The sequence below is a fragment of the Lonchura striata genome, chromosome 8, assembly GCF_046129695.1.
Source record: "Lonchura striata isolate bLonStr1 chromosome 8, bLonStr1.mat, whole genome shotgun sequence".
NCBI classification, from domain to species: domain Eukaryota; kingdom Metazoa; phylum Chordata; class Aves; order Passeriformes; family Estrildidae; genus Lonchura; species Lonchura striata.
Genome location: NC_134610.1, coordinates 26197215 through 26216518, shown reverse-complemented (window position 1 = coordinate 26216518; position 19304 = coordinate 26197215). Strand labels below are relative to the sequence as shown.

The window sequence follows — 19304 nt, the reverse complement described above, 5'->3', positions numbered from 1 at the left end:
CTCCTGCTCGGGGTGCATTCCCACTCCTACTCCTTCCAACACCCTCATAAGCCGCATCTTTCCCCGGCCATCCTCAGCCCCGGGAACTCGAGCACTAGAGGCTGGGGAGAGGTAGAGGGGCGCACACAGTGCGAGAAAGGCTCGCCCGGCGCTCACGGCCCGAGCACAGCCGCCCCGCGCCGCCCCTCAGCGCGCCGCGCTCTGCCACCGCCGCGCGCCTCGCCGCCCTCTTATATAGCGCCCTAAAAATAGCTCGCCGCGCGCCGCCTCGCGAGCCCCGGGGAAGGGGCGGGAGCAGCGCTCCCGACCAATCGCCGGCGCTGCCGGCGCTGCGGCCCCGCCCCCCGCGCCCCTCGCGGCTCCGCCATTGGGCCACAGCGTGCCGAGGCGCGCGGCGGGCCCGCCCCTCCCGCCCCGCCGTTTACCGTACATGGCCACGCGCTGCCTCAGTGCGGCCGCGCGGCTGCGCGCGCGGGGGGGCCGGGCCGGGCTGGCTGAGGGAGGGTGAGAGGGGAGCGGGGAGGGAAGCGGCGTGAGGGGGGGCGGGCCGTGGGATGTGCTGTCCCGAAAATAAAGAGGGGAGGGGGCGGCGGGGAAGGCGGTCGCGAACGCGCATGGCCGCGGCGCGGGGCTGCGCGGAGCGCGGCGGGGACGTGCCCCGGTGCGGCGGCCGCGGGGTGCTCGGTGCGCGCCGGCGCCGCTCGTCCTCCTCGGCCCGGCCCCCGAACCTCGCGGTCCCTCCGCGCTGATCCTCTTTCTCTCTCTCTCTTTTTTTAAAGTGTGACTGAAACAAAACAAAGCCAAAGGGACGCTGGATCTATCATTGGTTGATTTTCCTCCTCCTTTTTTTTTTTATGACCAAAAACAACCCCCCACCCGAGCAAACAAACACACACAAAAGCAGAAAGAAAGGGTCTTGCCCAGCAGCAGCATGGATGTCTTGGCTAGTTATAGTATATTCCAGGAACTCCAGCTTGTCCACGACACCGGCTACTTCTCAGCTTTGCCATCCTTGGAGGAAAACTGGCAGCAGGTGAATCATTTAAATTACTCCTGTAAATCTCTTAAGCGCAGACAGTCGATGCACTGAGGCTGCATTTCTGACTTTATTTTATTTTTGTTCTTTAATTCAGGGTTGGGTTTTTTTTGGTGGTTCTTTTTTGTGCCGCGTGGGTAAACCTTTACATCTCTGTATTTTTTTACCGTGACAAACGGAGCAGTTCATTCAAATTTGTCTGCCTTCAGTCCTTTCTGAGCACACCCGACAGTACCTGAGATCCGGTGGCATTCTTTAGGGTTTTGTTTTTATGATGACTAGTATTTATTTTATTTTTAAGCTTAGATTTTTTTATTTTGTTTTGTTTCGTTCTTTTAAGTAAGCCTACTCACTTCTAGCCAGTGCTGACAACTGGCAGCTGGTGGAAATGGAATAGATAATTCTTATTTTCAGGTAATTAGTATATGTCAATAAAAATCGTAGCTTAAGTCGGAGGTGGAGGGTGGTGGGCAGGTGTGTGGAAGCACTAGGAAAAGCTTTAAGGCTAAGTTCAGTAACTGGGAATGTGTCTTTTTTTTTCTTTTTTTTTTCTTTTTTTTTTCTTGGAAGATGAGTAGAAACGCACACTTCTTGCTGTCTTGAAACAATGACGCCTTAGGCTGGTTCCAGTAAACCAGTGTGTTTTGAGGCACTGTAGGGTTAATATGCAGACAGAATAAAGATAAAGATGGAAATCAATTAATATGAATGCATTAGAATGATGACTGGCAGCATGAATACAAGTGAGACCAAGGGGAAGAGTAGGTTACAGAGAAGAGCTGTATAAAATACACTATGAATCCAGTTGTTAAGTGTAAATAGTTATCAGCTGGGATATTGAAGGGAAAGGAAAGACAGCATTTCTTTTTACGACCAAATGTCATGAGGTAGTCCTGTTTATTGATTTGATTTTCTGGTGGAGGTGATACACCAGGTGAAATTTTTGAAACTGGTGTCTCTTTAAAAGAAAAAAAAAACATCTGCTGGTGGGTAGAAATAGTGGAGTGTGGCTGGGATGACATGTGGTGCTATTGCAGCGCACGGACCCGTGGCACTATCAGTGTGAGAATAATGAGCCACAGGATTTCATCTTGCCAGCCTTCACCTGAGTCTTGGCTAGTGTAAGGGTAGCCTGTCAGTTTTGGGATGTTCATTTCATTTTTCCTTAGAAGTGTGTATGGGTAGGAATGTGGATGGCAGAGCTTCGGGGGAGTACTCAGGCTGTAGCATTGTCAGCCAGCTGGACTGGGGCTGGATCTTCAAAGGTTTACCCATAGTAAAATCATTTTGGCTCCAGCTTTGTATGTGTGTGCACACAAAGCAGAGGTTCATTGTCAGCTACAGGGTGAACACATTCAGGGTTTATTTTGCAAAATGACCAAACCAACTTTGCTTTATCCTCCAAGGGGGAGGGGATGCTTTTCATTATTAATATTCAGCGCACACATCCATGATGGTCACATCTGCTTTCCTTTTATAGTTTTAACATGCTAATTAAACTGAAGAATAATTTCATTTAAATAAAATATTTCATAGCATCGTAGTTGGATCGGTTGCATATTACTAACAGTCCAAACAGTCCAAAGCGACATAGTGTGTTGACATAGCCAGCATGCTTCAGGCAGTGCTGCGAGTGATACTCTGTCTCCTTCTGCCTTCTTTTATGTGTGGAAGAGCAGCAGTTTGTTTTATACAGTAGCATGTACCTACCCAATCCCAGTGTTAACATTGCAGAATTTAAAGCCATGCTCCTGGTTAAGCCCCATTTATTATCCACGTATGTTAAAAAGAGAAGCTGAAAATAATTTGCTTAGTTTCCCCTTATTTCCTCTGAAATCCTGCAACCAGTGCCCAATGTTTCATAATGCATCCTGTATTTACGGTTTGTTCCCCTGTTGCTGTCTGGACTATCCTTGCAAACAACAGGCAGCAAAACTGATGTGTCAGTGGTGGGAGCAGCTGAAGCTGGCTGTGCAGAGACCATGCTCTTACACACAAGCTTGGCAGACCCACTGACACAGAGACCCCAATTTAATTCTTCTAAATCACTTGCAATGTAACCAAATATTGGGGATTTACTTGTTTTAGGCAAAATGTAGCAACTTTGAGACAAAGAATGTGTGTATTTCTAAAGTATCCTTTAAAACTAAAGGCTATAGTTGAGATTACGGGAAAGACAGCTGACAGGGTAGTGACTGATTCCTATGGGATGTGTCAGAAGTGGGAAACAGCAGCTTTAATTTTGAGTAAAAACACTTGAACAAGTTCTGCCTCTGCTCCAATGGTGCTACACAGGCTCCAGGGCTGTGCTTCTTCCAACAGCAGAGCAGCGCCCCAGGAGATCACTTCAGTGTCTTAAAAAGGCATGGGTTGAGGGGGAAAATAAATGTGTGGGTTAAGAGCGAGCTTCTTTATCACGTTGTGAGCTCCAGTTTTGTGATTAGCAGCTACTAGTGTGTGATGTGCAGAGGTTAGTCAGTGTCAGGTCCTGCTCTGACAAACGATGCTTACTGTGATACTGTGAAAGATGCACTTGCCTCACTGAAAATCAGAGCAAGCCTTGGGGTGAAAGCGTGGACACAGCCCTATCTTCCTTTTCTCCCGAGCCTGGAAAATAGTCTGGTAGCTGCTGGCTGAGGAATATACAGCTGGGCCAGTTGCATTTTGGATTGTGAAACACCCATTACTCACAGAGGGAACTGACAGAACAGGCAGGTTGGTAAATGCTTGCACACAGTCAGCTGATCACCCGTTTTTCCTTCCCACTGCTAGAGGAACGTGAGCAAGTTTGGTATCTGTGCTTTTGACAATTAGTGTTGGAGTTGAATGAGTGCAACCCAGCAGTGTGTACAAAACAAACAGATTTTGTGTAGGAACAAATTGTCTCCTTTTGTGTAGGTTTCTGTTTTAGAAGGCAAGAATGCAAACAAAGAAACCCTTATTCCACCCTGGACACAGTTTGCATTGTGGAAGTGGAAATACCTGAAGTAGAAGCTGGAAATGGAATTGTGATGTGTTTGATGGTTTTTTAAAACACATATTGGGAAGGGAGAACTTGATTTTTAGGCAACAAAAGCTGAGCTACTCTCTGAGCTTTGGGTATTCTCCTTCAGGCAAAACACTTTGGAGGAGGATTTTTCTTGGAGTGGGGAATGTCAGAGTCTAATGAGTAATCAATAGCACAATTTCATCGGGAAAGAGAACTTTGTTTAGCTTTTCCAGCAGTTTTGACTCTCCATGCCACTGAGGAGGGATTAAAGGAAGAGGTGGGTTGTGTGCATTGGGAAATGAGTAGTTTGCTCTAAGTCAGCTGGCTGGTACCTCGTGTTTCTGCCTGGTGCTTCATCCTGACTCTGATTGAACCGTCCTAGTTCTCTCTGTCCCTGTGAGCTGACTCTGCAGTTCAGGCCCAGGGCGGGGGGAGATTTCAGCACCTGCGTGGCTGCTGCGCTGTTGCAGGAGGACCTCTGGCCACATATGCCATTGCTCTGGGGTGGCTGTCTCATGTGGCATCCCCGAGATTGGAACCAGACTGCTGGAAGAGGCAGCATGAGGCTGAAGAGCACCTCATTACTCTGCAGAGGAAGGAAGTGGGTAGGAGGCTGTTTTTGAGGGAGATAACTCTGAGGAGCGTAGCCTGTGCAGCTGCACATGGTCCCACATTGTGTGCCAGGCTGCAGAGAGGGGGAGAGCAGGGCTGAGAATTTGGAAGGGGTGGACTTGGGGCTTCACTCTGTTCTTCCTGCTGGGCCTTCACAATGTCATTTAGGGGATCATTGAAAGATCAGGGTGCAGAAGGCATCTTTTGTAATCAGATATGCCTCTTCCTAGGGGTGACATTTTAGACATCCCTATTGTCCTTCTCCATGGGCCCCTTGGTGGACTGAGAACTCGCTGTCCTATTGTGAAACAGGGGTCTGATCAGGACATTTTGGAGCTGTCTTCACATTCATGGGGAGCATAGGGCAGTGTCTAGCATAGCAGTTCCCATAATGTCAGAATATGGGAGCACAAAGAGCAGGTGGCTGCACAGAGTCATCCTTTGTAGCAGATGCAGCTGTATAAAAGCAGGACTTAGGTGCCAAACCCTGGTTTATTCTGGAGGAGATAGCCTTTCCCACATGTGTCAGCAGGCAGCACAGGTCTAATTGGCTGGCAGAAGTGGAAATGGCATTATACTGTTTGCTGATAACCATTGCCTGATAACATTTCCTTTTGCCTTGGCTGACCCAGCTGCAGCAAACAATAATCCTTTCAAGAAAGATGCACATTTCCTGTAAAGCATAGGATTGAGGAAGGCTTTGTTTCTCTGTTGATCCTTTCATATAGTCTTCTTTGCCTGTTTTTAATCAATTCTTCAAGCCTCAGTTTCCCTCTTTCTGAAGTGACTGACAACATTAATGTTAAGGCCTAATGGTTTTTGTGGAGCTCAGAAGACTGAGTTTAGACTCATCCTGGAGAGGGCTTCAAGTTCCCTGTGCTGTGTGAGAGCAGAGTATCCCAAGGTGACTAATCTAGTAGAATTCTTATATGTTAATGCTGACTTTTGCTTGGCAGATGGGGTCATTTTCAGGCCTATAGGAAAAATTTCCACTCCTACTTGAAAGGAATAAATCACACTGAAGAACATTCCTGCCTCCCCATCGTCTCCATTGTTCTAGTTTAATGGCATAGTTGGCCACTACATAAACTAAACCATCTCTTTTAATATTGCTATTTCATCTTGGTTCCAGTCACAGTGTAACACATTTCTTAAGTGCTTATAGTACATCATGCCTCTTGGGAATAACTTTCAGAAATGGTTGACTTCCAAGAACAGCCACATGTGTAATGCAGTGTATTTCAGACACTGAATGCTGCTCCATTTATACCTGCAGTCCCCCTGCTTGCTCCATGTGCTGAAAGCATGCTCCTGTCACCTTACAGAAACAGATGAACAAAGAGAGGAGATACAAACTTGAAACTGCTGTCTCTGTTGTTACATGATTTCTTAATTATAGAATCTGTTGTTAAAAGTGATTATTTCTTGGCATTCTGAAAGCATAGAGTCCTCAAATCCATGCTACAGGTCTTAGAATAGCAGATTATGTGAATGACTTGTATCAAATGACTTTGAAATGGGGTAAATAACTTTAAGCAATGCACAATCATAATGTGGGTGCTCAGCTAGAAAATATTTTCTCTTGTTTGGGATGCTTAAATCTACCCTTCCCCAAGCTTGTACATTTCTATATGTTCTACTGAATAGGCAGTGCATAAATTAGAATAGGCTACATGAAAATCATGATACATAGCTAGTCTGCAGCGTGGTACTTCCATGTAGAAATGGCACAAAGTTTTCAGTTCCAGACAGTAGTTTCATACTTAAGCTTTCCAGGGTTGAGGCAAATTATATCTTCTGGATATTGTTGGGGGATTTTTTGAGGGTTTGTCAAATGATTCTCCACTGAGAAACATCCAGTGTGTTGTTTCTCCATTCTGAGTTAGGAAACATTATAGGGAAGCAAGAAGGAAGTTACTTCTCTTTGATTGTAGCTGCATGTGAATGACCTTGATTGCAGTTGTCCTAATGAAACAAAGGGATTTTGCTCACTGACTGAGCAATGCTGCTGTTTAGTACATTAATCAATGGGTTAGTAGTACACCTCATCTCCTGTCAAGTTGATCACATTTTGCAGAGGGGAAGAAAAATTGTAGACTTTAGATCATCATGCTCAAAACCTCACTAAAAGTTATGCCCAGGTATTGGTAATTGATGGTGGTTTTCTTTTTTGATGCTAAACCTGAATTTTTGCAGAGTTAATAAAGGTGTTTTCAAGAGCAGTGCTGAGTTCCTTTTTCTGCTTCCCTGGACTCTCAAGTGCCTCCTGTCCATTCCCTACATTTACAATGTCCCCACAGTTTCCAAACTCCTGGCAGCACTCAGGAGCTGGGAGTGCCATTTTTGTGGTGTCTTTTAGACTGGTGTTGCAGGAGTCACTCACCTGAATTACTGAATTTCTTCTCTCTCCGTGTCCTTTTTGTACTGTGGGTGCTTCTGCCTTGGTCAAAAGTAGTGTGGATTCACTCAAACTACAGAGTTCAGCAGATTCTGTAGCAAGCAAACAAAACAAACCTGCCATGAAAAGAGCCTTCTCCCAACATTGCTACTGTGAGTTAAAAAATCATGCCTGGTTCCAAAGACACTGAGATGGCCTTTAAAGTCACAGACCTTTTATTATTTAATTTGATACTCTTTATACTTTCTTTGCATTTGAGCTGATGAAGATTAGTTTTGTTGTCTTTTGTTATAAAAAAAAACATCCCAAACAACCTGGGATTTCTAACTCTTACTTGATTCCAGCAGCATTTAGAAAATTAAAGTAAGTGACATTTATAGGTGTGTATATCAGAAAAAGCTCATGTATTGCTTTGGTCACCAGGCTGTGTTTACCATTCCTGCTCTGGCAGCAGCTGGTGAGGAAGACTGCTTGGTAGCTCAGGTTGTTAGGCTGCCTGTGAGAGTAAGCTGCCTGTGAGTTCATGTTTCAGCCTTTATGCTCAAAGATAGTTAGACATCTTGGATTTAATCAGGACACCAAACCTTTGCTTCTCAGTTCTTCAGTTACAAGCTGCTTTGGCAGCTCTTGTGTTCTGATCTGCTGCTCTGGGGATTCCTGTTCCGGGTTTGTGGTGCTTAGGCACAGTGGCTGGGCAGGGGAGGGTTGTGTGAGGCCATGGGGACATGGACAGTTGGCCCCTCTGGAGCTGTGGGTCCAGATCCTGCCACACCAGCTGCCAGGACAGCTCCTGTGCAGAGAAGTCACCGGTGGGGTGGGGCACTGCCTCTATGGAAAAATCAAAAGAAGATGCTGAAAGGTAAGCTTAAATGCCCCTTCCAGAGGTTGGGGTTGTCTTTGTGACAACCTGTGTATGGCACTGATTTGACTCTTCTCAAGTTTTTAACAGGGATTGGAGTTGAGTGTAGGATGGTTGGTCAGAAGGCATTTAATTTTTTTTTCTTTTAAAGGTTTAATATACCAATTCTGATTTATTAAGTTGCTCTGAAGCTGTTAATCTTTTTGAAGTAGGTACCCCTGTTCTTGCATGTGGAGGATTTTTTCCGATCCAAATCATTTCCGCTCAGTGCAACTGTGTATTCATTCCATGTGTCACTTTTCAGAGGACTATTAATTGGTGTGTAATGTAGTGTACAATACACCCCAAAGAGTCCCAGTTGTTTACGTGGGGATGTTTACGTCATTTATGCTTGCTGAAGGCCCACCAGCCATACTTAGGTGTCATACTGGTTTTGAACACGGTGCTTACAGGCACTGTGTCACATGTCCTAATCCTCTTGTTGTTTCCCAGCATTGTGGACCTGAGTGCAAAGCTGAAGTTTAAATCATACATGGGGTCAACAGCTCATACTCTGCAAGGGATAGAGAAGTAGACAGTGCCACAGGCAAGCTTGAGAGACAGTGTGATTTATGGGAAAGGATGCAAAGGAGAAGGACACTGGCTTGTGAGAGGCTCTTCTGAGACATTCCAATTTGAGTCTTGATTTACAGATCCTGCCCTTTAAACCTGTAGCCTCAGAAGGTCAGTTTTAAAGGGGTGCTGACATAGGGTTGATGTTTGACCATAAATGACCTTTGTAAGATGGCATATTCTGACAGAAGCTGCAACAAATGGAAGTATCTCCACCTAAATAATCCAAAAAGCCCTGGAAAAAGGGTTTGTATTTTTTTGACAGGATCATCTGGCCCACCTTCTGCCTTTGCAGCTCTGTCACTGCAGCCTTGTGTCAGGACAAGTAAATTAGATTTTAAAAATGCTTTCACTACTAATAGGCTACTATGGTGTTAAGCATTTAGTTTTAATCCTGACTCTTGAGCGGGCAAAGTCCACTTCCATACATAAGGAAAGTTCTTGGGTTTTGGACATTTGCAATTTCTGCTGACTCGCCTTGCTCCAGCCCAGGATGGGAATCAACATTGTGCTGAATTGCTTTGTGCTGGTGGGGGTGAAGTATGGACTGCCTTTAATCGCCTGCCTTTGTTTTTCACCAGGGCTGGATGGAAAACAAAGGTTCTAGTGACCAAAGGGCATGGTGAAAATTGTTCATTGGGTGGCAGAGTAGAAGGGGGTGAGAGGTGCTCCTGTCTGCTGTTGACACCCCAAACACATCAAAACACTTAGGTGTGAGACCCAGATTTGAGTCACTGCGTTGTGTGATTCAAGTCTGCCCATACAGATTACATCTTGGATGTGTGACATGTCAGTGGATAACATGTTGACTCCAAAATGAATATATATTCCAATAAAAGATTGGGCAAAAATGTATTTTTTTTTTTCTGAGAACATTTGGTAAAAATCTTTCAATGAGTTGTACTTACTAGAATTTCCTGAGGGCCTGTCACTTTTCAGTGTGAGAGACTTAGTTTGGGTGACATCTTTCACTTTGTTGTCAATTTTAGCTTTTCATTTCAGGTCTTGCACCCCTAAAAGTTGATTCATTTTCCCCAGCTATTAGCAATTTGATTAGTCAAAGGTATCCTGACTCTGCATCCTGTGACTGTTGCATATTTGGAGAACTGCATCCACAACACTACATGATGCTGTGAGCAGTGTCTGGATACTACTGGTCTCTTACCTGGTCGCCTGCTCTCCCTTCCTCAGGGCAGGGCGTGGCAACGCCTGTTGATACACAAGATGCACAGAAGCAGTGCGGTAGTGGTCCTTGTCTCCTGGCAGCTTCTGGTCTCTCTCCTTTGCTCAGCTGCTGCCAGTGAGGTGCTGTGCTGGCTCAGAGTCAGTGCACTCATCCTGCCTTGGCACTCTGGCTTACTGCTGGATTCTGGATCTGAGGTGCCCACACCCCTGGGCACAGGGTGGGCTGAGTGGCTCAGGGGCTTTGTTGTTGTCCTGTGGCTGTGCAGCAGTTTGAAATGGGCCAGGCCTGCAGAGCTTGCTGCTTGTTTCAGCCTGGTGAAAAGTACTAAATAATTCTTGTTGGGGTTATGTTTTTTTCTTTTCTTTCTTTTGGCCTTCCCTGTGAGCCTGGAAAATTTGTGCTGCTTTGAAGAAAACATTTTGTTCATCTGCAACCTAGTGCAGCTGCTGTGTGAGTAATTAAGTATGGAAAGGAGGAAGGCAAAGGGGAGAAGAAAGATGGGATCTAGCGTTTCATATGGAAAGCATCAGGCCAGAAGTGGCTTTGTTTCTGACACGTGGACGGTGGAGAGGCTGCATTTGCTGCACAATGCAAAGTCAGTGCCAGTGGAAAAAGCCTCCCTCACTAGTGTCTAGATCAGATGGGTATGAACTTCAGTGTCTCTTGTTTTTATTTTAAAATTTGTCTGCATTTTAAGGTAATAAGGGAGAAGCAAAGAGCACTAGACAGATTTGAGAATACAGTCAGTTTGGGTAAAATACCTCTTTTCTGGATCTGATACTGTTGTCCTAGTTCATTCTGCTGGTGTCACAGTCCTCCGCTAATAGTTCACAAGCTGTGCCAGCACCTCAGTGGTTGATCATTTGAAGGTTGCTGTACATCAGATCCTTGCCAAGGTATGTGTTTCTTTTATTTGTTTCTGCATTTTGTTCTCTCAGAGTAGTGTTGAATTATGTTAGTGGGCTTTCCTGCACAATTGAGGAAACTGATGAGCTTGCCTTTGGTGAGAAAGGTGGTTTTGATGTAAACAAAAGTCTCTGCGAGTTGGGATTGTAATAAACCTGTGAAAGAGCAGGGTGGTTCAAATCAAGTAGGGAGAGTAAGACATGTTTCTGTCTGATCAGACCAGAGAAAGAAAGCATTTAGAGTTTTGGAGGTCTCCAGTATCTTGGAGGACAAGCAAGACTGCTTTAAGTGATGTGACGCAGTGGAAGAGCTTGTAAGGTGCTTTTCTTTCAGGGTTGAGAATTTCAGGTTAAGTGGATGTCATCTGGAGAAGTTTCTTACTTTCTGCTACAGGGAAACAGTGTAAACTTCTCTTACTGATACTTCTCTTACCTCTTCTGTGTTTTGAAAGGGCAAAGAAAGATTCTTGTAGGCTATGTTTGAAAACTGAACCTGGTTTCACCTGAGGGGCTTCTTTAGAGGGAATGAGTGTCAGTGGGAGTCAGTCAGTGGGAGCTTTGGTGCTTGTTACATTGATTACAGATGAAACCTTCCAGAAAAAGGCTAAAATACCTGTCTCCAGCGCCTCCTGGATGAAGCTGTGTGCTTGAATAAAAACCCCTTAAGAATCTGGGGTGATTTGGGGGTTTAAAAGGTAGAATGGGGGCCTTGGCACCACACTGTACTTCTGAGTTGGCTGCAAAGATCATGCTTTCTCTACAGTCAGCCTTGATTTCCTGCTCACTCAAGACACTTTTCTGATTTCTGGGAGTGATTCATTTATTAATCTTTCTTGGATGCTGGCAAGTAAGTTTCAGGGTGCCCAGTTTAAATACTCTTAACGGAGTGTGCCTAACTCGTCTTGGACTTTCTGAGTTCTGAGGGTTTGTTTAAAACATGAATAAACCCCAGTAGTTTGAGGGAGAACAGAAGAATTCCAGTGCAGAGTGGCTTTCTGGTTTGAGAAACTTGGTAAATAGGTGACTGTCTGGGTGACTTCCCAGCATTGTTTCTGAGTGCTGAGAAGAATGTCTACAAAGGCTGCACTGGGATTTCTTTTTTTCACATGAGAAGTGCATTTCTTCTAAGAATTACATTTGAGGGAGAGCAAGGGAAGCAAGGCGTAGGTGGTTTCTTACTCCCAAATACCTCTAGTGTATGTGGTTCCAAGTCCTGGGTGCCCTAGCTGCACACTGAGTGGAAGCTCCAGGTTGAAGGTTTCTCCTCACTGGGACTGTCTCATGTGAATTTTTTCATGCAGCAAGAGCTATGCCATATACCATTTAGTCAGTTTTGTTTGAGCAAGCTTCATCGCTGGTCAGGTGGTGTTCCAGTATGGCGTAAGATGGGAATTTCTGTCTCGTTTCCATTTCTTTAAGTAGAAAAGGTCAAGGAGACCTTTGGCATTCAGTTGTGAATAGTTTTTCTCTTTGTAAATGGAAAAAATAGTATCCACATCACATTGCGGATTTCAGATCAGTCAGTGAGTGCAGATCTGCCAAAGTTACAGTGAATTTACACTGGCCCAGTGTCCACAAAGTCACTTGACACCTTTCAGGAGAATAGGTTATACAAATCCCAGATCTTGTCAGGATGTGGACTAAATATCAGGATGTGGGCAGAAAACAGCACACCCGTGTTAATGATTTGATTAAAACAATCTTGCTGCTCTATAGCTCTCATAAATGTATTTGCACGGGTGTTGGGGAGGAGACATTCTCAAGTGCTGCAATGAGAGAGTACATTTTTTGAAAATATTGCACAACAGGCCACTAAGTTGTGCTGTAGCTATATTGACTTACTCTGTTTTATAGTGAGCATGGCCTTAGGCATCCTATAAATACCATTTCTCCCCCGACCTTCAGCTAATAAATAATTGAAACAGTACAGAAAGAAATTTTCTTTCCATGAAGGAATGAGAGGTCCTGAGCTGCCCTCTATAAAACTGAAGGTGAAGCATGATTTGTTTTCACTGATTTTATAAATGAAGAAAATGTGGGTGTGGGGGGGGAACTAGAAAATGCCTCTAAGAGCTAAATGTGGCCTCCCCTACAGTGCAAGGTAGGATAATGTCTGGTGTAGGCACAGCTTCCCCCAGGACAGTCATACCCATCTGTGAAACGATGACAGGTGAGAGAAGTCTTTTGAAAGTTTCAATGCCTGGATAGAAGGAAGGTTCCCATTATGATTTTTTCCCATTCTGAAGATTTCCAGACTTTCATATCTAACAGTGGAAACCAACGTGAAAGTGGTTCTAAATGAGTGTTCAAGGGAGCTCTTTGTGCACTTTGGTGAACTGTGTCATCCAGAGGTGAGACTAATTATCAGAGTGGCCTTTTTTGACATTAAAATCCACTTCTGTACACAAGTCCTTTTTGAGGCCTTTTTGCTCTGTTTTAATGATGAAATGCTGTAGTATAAATGTAAGTCATGAAGGGTCCCTGTGTGTGCACACATGGATGGCCAGACACGTTTCATTTTGAGAATCCATCACATGTGTACTGTGTGTCAGGTTGGAAACATGTCTCAGAGGAGAGACCAGGTTCATAAAGTGGGGTCTTCCTTCTCCTCCGGCAGGAATCCAACGTGAGTTTTTGTCATGTTGCATCATGTTATGTAGTATCATGGGGGAAAAGAACACATTTGCACTGCAGCTTGGTCTCTAAGGTTAGAGAAGGGTCAGAGAAGACCCTGTGTTCAGCAGGTGGGTTTTACTGACTAATTTTGAAGGCAAATGAGATTGAAGAGCAGGGTGCACATGATGAGAAGCATTTTTAGTCTCTGTCTTCATCTAGCAGCAATGAACTGCATATAAGCAGATCTCACTCAGAAAAAACAAGCAAATTGTGGAAATTGGCACTGTTAGATCATGAAATTCTTCCCAGGTACCATTTCTTAACGTATGCCACAGTGGTGCTTTCCAATGTCCTTTGAAATCCACCTGGTGTGAAGCCTTGTATTCCTTGGAAGCCTGTGCTAAAACCTAATTTAGGGGAGGAATATATAACACACTCTTGTCTTTTGCTGCCCAAGTCTTCTCCCTCCTATATTCTCTCTGTTCTCCATGAGCAAGTTTGTTGCTTTGTTTGGATTCACTGTGTTGAGAGTTGCACAAAGCTGTGATGCTTTTCCCCATCTTCATCTATATTACCTATTTAATGGATTTTTTAACTTAAATATGAAATAAGGCCCCTGCTCATTGACTGGAGATCACAACTCTGGCTGCAGAACAGATGTGATAAATAGTAATAAAGGTGATATGCCCCTTTGAGTTTTGTCATACTTTCCATCTTTCTGTTCCCTCAAGTTTTCTTATGTGTCAGATGCTTAGAATGTGTCCTCGAAGGCATATTTGTCTTCTCTGTGTCTTATCTGTTCTAGGACTCTTGTCAGCCTTCTTGGATCTCTGCTTTGTGTTAGGTGTGTATGTTGTGTTGCTCTTTCTTCCATAAATGCATTAATTTTTGTTTTTCCAAATTCAGTCTCAAGGATTTATTTCCTGCCACTATGTGGTTTTCTTCATAAACTGCCTCTTTCTGCTGTTATCACAGAAAAATGTAGCATTTCCTCCTTAAGCCCTTTTCCCTGGTTTTCTTCACAATCAGAGCTTTTTATGAGTTTCCTTAGTTTTCCAATTTGTTTTTATTAAGCATGTTTTTATAACAAGGGCTGTGATCCATCAGAATAAAGGGAAACAAAAAAATGATGCCAAATTTGTGTTTGTTTGTTTAATGAAACAGACTTTAAAAGGGATGAAGTCAAATTGGTGTTGATGAGTTGACTTGATGGTAGCTGGTTCTAAATGCTGGCTTTTGAGAGTCAGTAATGAAAGATCTCAGCATTTCAAAGAGCCTAAAAGCACAAATATAACTGTGGGGTGGTATTAGTATTGGGAAAATCTGTTAGGGGTGCTGTGCATTGATGATCTTTGTTTGGGAAAAACTATCTGTGTAGTGGTTAGTTAGTTAAACACCACTGGCTTTGTGGTTGATGGATGTGAAACAGTGTTTAACCTGGACCATAGTTGAAGAGTAAAGGTCCCTTGAAATTGGGTGCCCACCCAGTACACCTCTACCCTTCTCTTCACAGAATCATAGAGTGGGTGAGGTTGGAAGGGACCACAGTCTGTCATCTGGTTTAATCCAGGGTCATCCTGGAGCACATAGCACAGGACTGTGTCCAGATGGTCCTTGAATATCTCCAGTGAGGGAGACTCCACAACCTTGAGCTCCCTCAGCCTTTCCTCATAACAGAGATGCTCCAGCTCCTTGATCATCCCTGTTGCCATCCTCTGGACTGGCTCCAGGAGCTCCGTGTCTCTCTTGTGCTGAGGAGCCCAGATGTGGACACAGCACTCCAGATGTGCCTCACCAGGGCTGAGCAGCGGGGCAGGATCCCCTCCCTCCACCTGCTGGCAATGCTCTTCCCAATGCACCCCAGGATCCCACTGGCCTTCTTGGCACAGGGGCTCGCTGAAGGCTCAGGAACAGCTCCTTGTCCACCAGGACCCCCAGGTCCTTTCCCACAGAGCTGCTCCAGCAGGTCAGTCCCAGCCTGTGCTGCTGTGTGGAGCTGTTCCTCTCCAGGTGCAGGACCTTGCCTTTGTTGAATTTCTGATTGTTCTTCACTGCCCACCTCTCCAGCCTGTCCAGGTTCTTCCAAGGGCTGCACAGCTCTTTAGAAAGGGAGTTGCTCCAATGTGGGCAAGGGAGCAGCCTGCCTGAAATGCTGTCTGGTCAGTAGTGGGGTCCCACTGTTGTCCCTCTGGAGGGTCCCCCCACTCTACCACTATCCAGTGTAGTGGCCTTGAGCAGTGTGGTTCCCTGCACTCTGGCCATGCACCTTAAAAAAGGATTTGCCAAAGCCCCTCACATAAGGCAGAGGAGCCTGCCTGAGCCAGGGGAGGGATTAGAAGGGGGGCACACAAACCTCAGCTGCTGTAGGTGCTCTCCATTTGCTTGCTGGGACATCCTGGACTCTGGGCCTTCCTGCTGTGTTGTTTGTCCACTGTGCTGCTTAATCATCTCTGTTCCTTTGAGTCAGCTTGGGCTGCTTGCATGACAAAAAATATTTTCCTGGTGTTTCAGAAGATGGGTGATTCCCTTTCTCTCATGTGTGGAGGGAAGCTGCTGGCTCCATGCAGGGTCTGCTGGGGTTATAACAAAACAGTGGGGCCTCATCAAATAGTAGTGAGGCACACAGCTGGCTGCAGGCAGCGGGGCTCTCTGGATTCTTGCTTGGTTCTGCCTCTGTGAAAACTTTTCTCAGAAACTGTAATCTATCTCCCCTTTATTCTGAAAGCTCTTAAGCTGTGGGTGTCTGTGAGGGATTTTTGTGTGGAACATCAGGACTGTAAAAAAAACCAGGTCCTAAACCATGGTCCATTGCTAATGATTCTGCAGGCCAGAAAAAGTTGAATGTTTTAACAGAAATTGAGGAGTGAAAACAAAGGACCTGCTACAATGAGACATCACGTGGCACCATCCTTATGACTTGGTCATGTGATTGCACTGGTCTACATCCTGGGTGTATTTTTTCATCTAATGACTTCCTGAAAGTTGACTATGCAGAAAATTCAGTGTCCTCCCAGATGCTAAACAGAACAAAAGTGTAAGTTCAGAAATAAAATATAAATGACAAAACTGTGGGAAAGCAGTACTCTCTGCCTAACTCTTACTTCAGTACTAAAACTGTGCTGGCAAGTTTGAGCAGTTTGTAGCAGCAAAATTTCTTCCTTAGCAGTACCCCAATAAGTCAGAGAACCTGACATCTATAGTCTTGGAAGCAAAACTTGCAATCTGACTTTTTGAAGATCAAATTTTCCAACAGCAACGACAGAGTTGTTTCAGCAGAGAAAAATACATGCCCTTTCATCCAAGACCTGGAGGTTTACAGCATTCAGATATCTGTTTGATTTGATGGTTGGGCTTTGAAACAGATAGGATGCTTCACAGCCATTGTCCTCAGAAAGCAGAGAAGATGTAGCATGCTGATTTTACAGGCTGGGAAACTGGGACACTCAAGCTCTCAGTTGTTGGAGAGACGAAGTCAAAAGCAGAGCTTGAAAAGGATAGCAGCTCCCTGATCTCCATTTTAATTAAATTATTTCTGCAATTGTCTTCCCTGGCAGTTTGACTGGTGGATTGTGGTCTAGCAGAGGAATTTTTGGCTGCAGAGTTTACAGGAATATTTTTCTGGGCCAGATCCTTGCCCAGGATAAATTAAGATGCCTCCAGTAGCTACGATTATGGCACCAGCTATTTACTCCTCCCTCTGAGAATCTGTCCCTGCTGTGCAGACAGTGGGCAGTGTCATATAAGTTGTTCTTTTTAATTTTAGTCTGTCTAGACACTTCTGCAGCACCGCTTTCTGGAGGAACTTTGTGCCAGTAGCTCTGAAGCAGCACCACACTTCTCTGGTTAGAAACACCAGACACAATGTGGAGGTGGCCTGGTGTGCTCAAACAGCATTTTTAACCTTCATGGTATAGGGTTTGGATTTGGTGGTCTCAGTGTTTTTTGGTGGAGAGGTGGCAGAAGGAAAGTATGGCAGGATTTCTTCCCAGTGAAGAGGGAGTGAGCCTCGTTTTCTGGTTTTGAGAATGTGTTGCTTTGTCCCAGATGAGTGCTGGAGAAAGATGCGCCATTGGCATGGCTGGTGCAGATGCACCATTCCTCTGGTAGGATTTTTCCCAGCAGTGGGTGACACTTCTCTTTGTGGGTAGGAAGGTCTTTTTCATGTTTTTAAATGCTATTTCCTGGCCTTTTGTTTATTATTAGTCAGTTCTTCCTCCCACGCTGTTACTACCACTTAGCCTTTAGCTTCTCTGATACAGTTTGTGTCACCTGGCATATAGGGATGGTACCTTTCTAGTTTTCTGCAAACTTGTTCACCAGAACTGTCTGTAAATGTGTTTCTCAAGAGCCAAACACAAAGGCCATGACTTTGGCTGGGGCTCAGGAGCAGCAACATGGTATGTATGTATCTATCTATCTATCTATATATATATATGCCTTTTTGCTACTAATATGTCTCCTTGAATACAAATGCATTTAATTGCTAATTCTCATAATAATTTTTAAAAATTTGCTAACCATTAAGTCCTACCTTCTGTTGTTAAGCACCTACATTTGTGCCAATACCCAGCCCCCACAATAGAGGGTATTCATGGCTGCAAAATAAAAAAGCCGGAAGATAGAGATCCTAAGTTGTTAAAAACAAAATTTCTTTTTGAGAAAACCATAAAGCACATACTATTTCTAGGATTCCACCCAAGTTTGATCAATACTAGTGAAGCAGAAAAGCAAAAAAAGCAGCTCCCAAAAAAGCAGCTTCCATGAAAATGGGTAAGAGATTCTTTGTGCAGGCTTAATGACTTTGAGAGAGACGTTTCCCCTGTGAATTGTTGTAGGAGTTTGCACCCCTTCCCCCACTCTCAGCAGAGGCAAGAACATATGACTATCCTCATGTAAGGCAGCGCAGTGTTAATAATGCTGCTGTATTGATCAAATTGGGCTGCTTTGTCACCAGGGACATCTGGGAGGATTTATTCTGGCTCCTAAGGCTGTGCCTCCTAAAGTGCATTTTTCAGACCTTTCACTAGGCAAAGGGTGTGTTCTGCTTGTTGTCTAAGCCTGCAGGAGCAATATTTTCAAAAGATTTCATGGTGTCCCATCATCCACTGCCTCTATTGCTGCTTCTCACAGGGCTTCCACCTCACTCCCACTCACAGCTGGATGTGGCTCAAGTTCAAAATTGCATTGTGGCAAGATCCAGTTGTTTGCCCTTGGAGAGCGCCTGGAGGAGCAGCCACTGATTGCTGGAATGTGGATAAACATGGGGTGATGGGAACAGGAGAGGCTTCCTCTTTGCTTAGAAAGTGAGCAAAACCTCAGTAAAAAAAACAGCACAGAAGGGAAAACATATGCAGGATGGTCTTATTTCTCCTCCTGTGCCCTCAGCTGATATTCATGACCTTGTTAAAAAGATCAGACTGCTTCAGAGATTGCACGTGGTCATTTTTAAGTATAGGTAGAAACTGAATGTGGCTTTTATTTTTCCATCTGATAAATTGCCAATTGCAGGTTTTACTTACAGAACACTCATGAGTAGTCTGAGAAGAACACGATCACCTTGATATTATATTTATGAGTCAAAATTGTATGAGACAAAGAAAGCTCTTAGCTCGCATGTAAAGAGGACATTTAATGTAGTTTTTGCTTCCAGGAATGCATCATTACTCGTAGCAGAGAAGGGACACATTAGCAAGCTTGACAGGAGGACTGAAATTCCTAGGGGTACTCAGGGGCTTGGAGGAGCAATTTGGTATCATGCTTCTTTGACAGGTGTTGGGAGCTTGGTGCTGGGTAGTGATGGGACATCAACAGACCAGGGAGGGTTAGAGACCCTTGAAATGGAGGAAATCCCTTGAAGCTGTGGTGACGGTCAGAGCACCTCCAAGGTGCTCTGAGCAGAACCCATGTGTTCAGAATTGCTGCCATGTATCCTGCAGAGGCTCAGAGTGACAACCAGGTCACAAGGCGTGCGCCTGGAAAATTATCCTGAATGCATAGGCTGTCAGTAGTGCTGGCTATAGCTAAAGAAACACAGTTTGAGTGTGTTTCTGCCTCTCTGAGTCCCAGTTCCTGGACTGCAGGATCTGAAGCA

General features: G+C 44.7%; 1 protein-coding gene across 1 annotated transcript in view; it reads left to right on the top strand.

Annotated features, from left to right (window-relative positions):
• The first annotated feature begins 488 nt into the window (after positions 1–488).
• Positions 489–19304, top strand: part of KLF7 (KLF transcription factor 7) — a 59114-nt gene continuing 40298 nt past the window's right edge. The window contains exons 1-2 of the mRNA XM_021538858.3: positions 489–504; positions 780–1033. Of these exons, the coding sequence (XP_021394533.1) occupies positions 932–1033 (102 nt within the window). The 5' untranslated portion in view covers positions 489–504; positions 780–931. The remainder of the gene's footprint in view (positions 505–779; positions 1034–19304) is intronic.